The sequence below is a fragment of the Limulus polyphemus genome, unplaced genomic scaffold (assembly GCF_000517525.1).
Source record: "Limulus polyphemus unplaced genomic scaffold, Limulus_polyphemus-2.1.2 Scaffold112, whole genome shotgun sequence".
Classification (NCBI taxonomy): domain Eukaryota; kingdom Metazoa; phylum Arthropoda; class Merostomata; order Xiphosura; family Limulidae; genus Limulus; species Limulus polyphemus.
The window spans coordinates 879,804-885,826 of record NW_013665722.1 but is presented as its reverse complement, the minus strand read 5'-3'; the positions used below and the strand labels follow the sequence as shown (position 1 = coordinate 885,826).

At 29.3% G+C, this 6,023-nt stretch overlaps 1 protein-coding gene across 1 annotated transcript in view; it reads left to right on the top strand.

Moving 5' to 3' along the window:
* The first annotated feature begins 453 nt into the window (after positions 1-453).
* The window catches only part of LOC106471478 (propionyl-CoA carboxylase beta chain, mitochondrial-like), a 35,619-nt gene continuing 30,049 nt past the window's right edge, over positions 454-6,023 (top strand). Inside the window, exon 1 of the mRNA XM_013932082.2 lies at positions 454-767. Within this exon, the coding sequence (XP_013787536.2) occupies positions 561-767 (207 nt within the window). The 5' untranslated portion in view covers positions 454-560. The remainder of the gene's footprint in view (positions 768-6,023) is intronic.

The following is a 6,023-nucleotide window of genomic DNA, read 5'->3' as shown; positions in this document are numbered from 1 at the left end:
GCTAGAATCCGGGTTTCGATACCCGTGGTGGGCAAAGCACAGATAGCCCATCGTGTAGTTTTGTGCTTAATTACAAACAAACAAATAAGTTACAACCAACTAAGTGATAATTTAAACAATTTACTAATGTATTAAATTATGAGCTGCTTTCAAATAATAATAGAGTAATATAAACTTTTCAATTAAACAAATTCTCCTTAACTTATAATACTGATGTTCTTCAAATATAAAATTCTAATTTATGAAACTATTATTTTTTTGTTTATTATTAAGCACAAAGCTAAACAATGAGCTATAATGTGCTGTATCTATCAGGAGTATCGAAACCCAATTTTAGTACTATTTTATTTTCTTATATCAATTGATAATCCAATTGTTTCACTCTCTTTGTCGGAGTTGTTATCATTTATTTACATAGTTATAATAATATATAAATTTTATGCCATCTAGTGGTGACATTGAGGTAACCAAATTAGTACTGGTAACACAGCTTCTTGTAATTTCAATACCTATATTTTAACAGTAAGTTTAGAAGAGAATAGGAACCGGTCGTTGTAAAGATGGCTCTTTCAGTTTCACTGAAACTTCTAAATAATGGAAAGTATTTTCATCATTTTCCAAGATATTCTAAGAATTACATATTTCAAGAGGCAAAACGATGGTGTACAGTAGCTCATACGCTAAGTGTAAGGCAAAGAATCGAAGAAAAACGTAAAGAAGCTGTTCTTGGTGGAGGGCAAAATAGGATTGAAGGTCAACATAAGAAGGTAAGTTTCTTCATCTATGGATTAACTTAGTATTAATATTATATTATAAGGATGGAACTCGGAAAGAAATGAGGTTAAGCCTGGACTTGGACTGCCAAACTAGTATGTGATTACTAAAAAAAATAATTGTTTAACCCAAGCTGTCATTCGAATTCTAGATGAATTTTTACCCCTCATCAGCAACCTTGGACAAAGTCAAATGTAAATCACTTTAATTTAAAAAATGAAATTCAAACTGCAAACGTTTTGGACAAAAATCTCTGTTATAAAACTTTGCTATTAGTATTTATAATCACTGTAACGATCATGCACATTTCACTGATTGTATTAAATTAATACTCAAAGTAAAAGTCATTTTTAATTTTACTCTTCTTAGTCCACTTTAGGTATGTAGCCCATTACTGTAAGTTAGCTCAAAAACAAAAGCAAAATATATATAGAATGTAATGTTAAATATTTTTAATGTAGTTTTGCTAGCTCTTTTTTTATATAAAATTGAAAAATTAAATATGTATGGCTGTAGCTATAGATATTTTGTCTCTTTGTGACTTGCAGTTATTTAAAGTTTCAAAGAGTAACAAATTTCTGTACACATAAAGCACTAAATTATGAAGGACGCTACCTTCAAACAGAATATCTGATGTACCTTGAACTATTGCAATAACCAACAGAATTTTTCACAAAGAGAAATAATTATTTTGTATGCAAGTTTTCCTAATGCAGAAAATGGTATTTATAGAGCATAAGAATGTTGCTGTATACTATTTATGACAAAATGTCACTATTTTTATAGAAATGTATTATCAATAAACTCTGTTTGTGAACTTTCATTAACAAATATGCAGTATTAATATTATGATTTCAGAATGAACTGTGTATATAATTGTATGTTTTAAAAACTCTCATTGTGATATGAAATAATGAAGTTAAAACAATTCTCAGATATTTACAACACAATTTTACATTTGTTTTGCTTTAAACTTTTGACCCTTATTCATTCTTCTAGAAGTTGTCACTCATCCTTAATTGGTTTATTTTTGAAAGTAAGGAATTGTTCAAAGTGTTTAATGCCAGATTTAGTAGTGGTGAGCAATAAATTTTAAGTACTAAAAAACAAATAAACATGAATATAATTAATTTGTGCAAAATTGTATTTTATGCATCATGGCAATTGTGTTTGAATGTACATGTAATACTACAATTTTTCATTCCACTGAGGATTAAGTTTAATGCAACATGGTGTAGAATAGAAAACAAAGGACCATTTGGTCCTTCAAGGCTATCCTTGCACACCCACCTTTAAAAAAGTAAAAATTTAAATATACCCTTTTTAGTTTAGGAAATTGTAGATTCCCATCTTAAACTCTTCTAATGTGCTGGTCTCCGTTATTGCTGAGGGTAACACGTTCTATAAACTAATCACTGTTAAAAAAATAAAATGTAAATAAAGGTAATAGATATTCTTATTGAAGTTTACAAAGTTATCCAGAGGATTAATTGAATAAAGGCCTCTGAATTCTTTGTGTTGTATTCTGAAATAATTGTACAAGACACAAGATTAAAATTTGGGAAAGACAGGCGAGGCTCAGGTTAAGATAGTTATATTTTTCTAACAAGGTGATTGACTTATGGAATGATTTGTTTTAGCAGTAGTGGAGGAAGTGCTTTACAGTATTTTAAGAGGGGAATAAAAAATTAAAAAAAAGTTTAAACTTTTCCAAAGGGTGGGTGTGCAAGGACAGTTTTGAATGACTGTAGATTATGTTAACTGGATTCTAGGCTGCCTATTCTAAATCTTAAACTACTTTCTTCAGAATACAACACAAAGAAATCGGAGGCCTTTATATATAGACCCTTAGATAATCTTGTAATCTTCAATAAGACCACCTTGTATTCTTCACAAAAGAAAACAGTTATCTTATCCAACTGCTAAAGGTAACCCTTCCATCTTTGGAGTCATCTTAGTAGCCTTCCTCTGAATCCTTTCCATTAAGTTAATATCCTTTGTTAGATAAGGAAACCCAAACGTTGTGGATAGGTAAATTGAAAACTTAAAATAAGGACAAGGTTAGTTATCTTTACATTCAATTGTGTGTTCTACATTTTTGTCACCTGTACTGTTCCCAACCCAGCTGTTGTTTGTATACTAGACACTAAAGTATAACTTGTATTGTTCCCAACCCAGCTATATATGTGTACACTAGACACTAAAGTATAACTTGTATTGCTCCCAACATCAGGTAATTAAGCTCAATATTAATAACAAGAATCCCATTTTAAAAATAAATATTATATTCAAAATAAAAAGGCAGCTTACTTAAAGTATTTATATTACCTTTTCTTTGTCAATTCCAAAGTAAGTGCAGGTATGTTCAGCAAACATATCATATTCCACAAAAGTACCAGGGTCCATTAAAATGTTGATTCTTTCCCTTGCTGTCAGTTTACCCTGGAAGTTAGCAACAAAATTTATTTTTTTCGTATAAAAAGAGAACAATTTTTATTGAAGATTAATATGAAGTAACTGTTTGTACACATTTAAAATTTTTTTGCTCTTGCACACTTATTAAAAAGAAAATTAATCAAAGGAACATGTAATACAGAATGCCAAGGGTTACACAAAACACAGTCTCTACTTGGGACTAATGTTAATCACATTAGTTACACTTTGTGTTTTTATTACATGTGCTACTATTCAGCTACTGTAGGCTATCCTGGTAAACACATATAAAAATAGTTTGGTTTAGAAATTATATAGGATGGTGTGTTGTTATTATTACAATTTTGTTCCTTTCTTGTATTTAATGTGAAATTGATGGTACAGAAGACAATGGAACTCTTATATTTAATGAAAGACTATATTTAACAAAAACTAAAGTACATGCTGAAGAAATATTGCAATACCTAAACATTAATAGTAATTTTATCATAATTTGAATCACATGTTTATTATAGATGGAAACCCACTCAACAGAATGACAGCAGAAGTGGAGCTTGGCATGGTGGTGAATAAGACAGACTACCAAAGCAGTGCTCTGTTGCTAGTAGTAAATCTAAGACATTTAGGGTATATTTATTGATATACTAATTACAAATCAAAATAGGTACTGAATTCTTGACAATAATCACTAGTTAAATCTCATTTGGAACACTGTGGACAGAAAACAGTTTATTGTTAGAAAATGAGAAAAGGCTGGTCGTAATATTCTCTTACAAGTACACTTAGAACCATTCCTCGGGTGTTTGAAATTGTTCGTTCAGCACCACAGCAGTTCTTGTTATTCCAAATAGCTTATATAAAAGTGTATCATTCTTTTTAAAATGGGATCCTTGTTATTAATATTGTGCTTAATTACCTGATGTGGTGAGTGTTAATTCAAAATATTTATATAAGAAGAGTAAACAAAACTGAAGATACCAGTAATTACACCCAAGTAACTGAATGAATAATAATAATATTGTTAACTATTTATTTTATACTTGCTAAAATAGCTAGACAAAAAACGTAATCATTTTACATACAATACTAAATTATGCATAACACTGCAACACAACATATCAAGGTTAGAAAAAACATTAGGAGACAATATCAAGGAATGAATACACAGTATTAAACAAGCATCCTCTATCTCGATTGATTAGGTGGTTTAAGTTTCTCCAAGTGCTTCTGCACATTTTCCATCTTGGGATGTGAAAATTCAGATGAAACTAAAATAGTCCTGATTGTTGGGATATTTCAATAGGGAGGCCCAGTTATTTTTAACAAAAGTATCATATTATAGTTCTGCTGATAAAGGAAATATGTGAAAATTCAGATGAAACTAAAATAGTCTTTAATGTTGGAATATTTCAATAGGGGGGCCAAGTTATTATATTTCTAGTGATAAAGGTAATATTATAGTCTACATTTTTTTCTCTTGAAGATAGAAGTTGAATAAAAAAAAAGTATTTTGGAAGCAGTTAATAAAAAGATGGAAAAAATTGGCTTCCAATTTCCAGGGTTTTACAAACCTTTTTATTTTTGGTTTATTTTCTACATTGTGTCTCAGGTTTTTCTCAACTGGTTTATGTATAATTGTTTAAAATAATTAAATGAACTTTTTGTTTTCTTTATCCTTAAATACACGCTCTTTACTGTTGTCTCCTATCTTAATTATTTATAAGTTCATGCAGTGGCTCTTTTTCACCTGCTTGAATGCTAGAGTATTGATTATAGTTCTTGGAGCTTCTCCATAACTTGTAATTCTTTTTTCAAATTTTGATTTTAGTTTCTGTTTTGTTGAACAGTCAAAGGTTTTAATTTTGGTACATCAAATGTTACACATCCAAGTTGTGAAAAAATATTGAGAAAATATGCTGGTTGAGGTATTTCCATTTAAGGTAATTCTTGTGGTGTTATGGAAGGTGTATCTCTCATACTTTGATTATCTGATGCTAATCTTATCTAGCCAACTTTGTCTGATGTGTTCTGAATCTATGTATATCATCTGTAAGTACATTAAATAAGGTGAAATAAACTACATTCTTTTGTAGATTTTTGTCAGTACAGAATTTGGCCCAGTCGGTTCAGTATTCATAGTTACATTGTAATATTACAAAATTCTACTACATTTTGATTAGCTTTAATCCAAAATTTTTTTGGTTAACCACTGTTTTGAATAAAATTAAAACCAAAAGAGCAGTATTCTTACTAATGTTGTTTAACTGTATGTAAGAATTTTCTTTCATACTATGTTTTAACTTGTTCCTCATATTGGTCACCTGTGTGCAATATTTTTGTGGAAAATAACATTGATCAATCCATGTAAAAGTCAAACAAAAAAAATATTTTCATTCAGTTTTTTTCTTATCTTATAGTCTGTGAATCAGGAAATGAAGAAAATATGCTACAAAATTCATTAGGGATTATAACATTGAATTAATAATCAATCTGTTCTACAGTTGTTAAGTATGCTGACAACAGAAAATTTTTGCATTTTGGGAAATGTCATTGACATTGGGTTGAAAGTTTGCTTTTCAAGCTTTCATGCTAATTGAAGTTTATTTTTAAGTAAATAAATGATTCAGAAATTAAACTTTCATTTAAATCAAAGTTTCATTGTTCACTGTTGTTAGGATGTTTAGTCAAGCAGGTGTCAGAAGAAATTATAACTGATACTATTCTTTTTACAATTGACATTAATATTATATCCTGATGAAGATGACAGCTGAAATGTTAATTTAAATAGTTTTATTTCTTGTTTTAATCATTTGTTT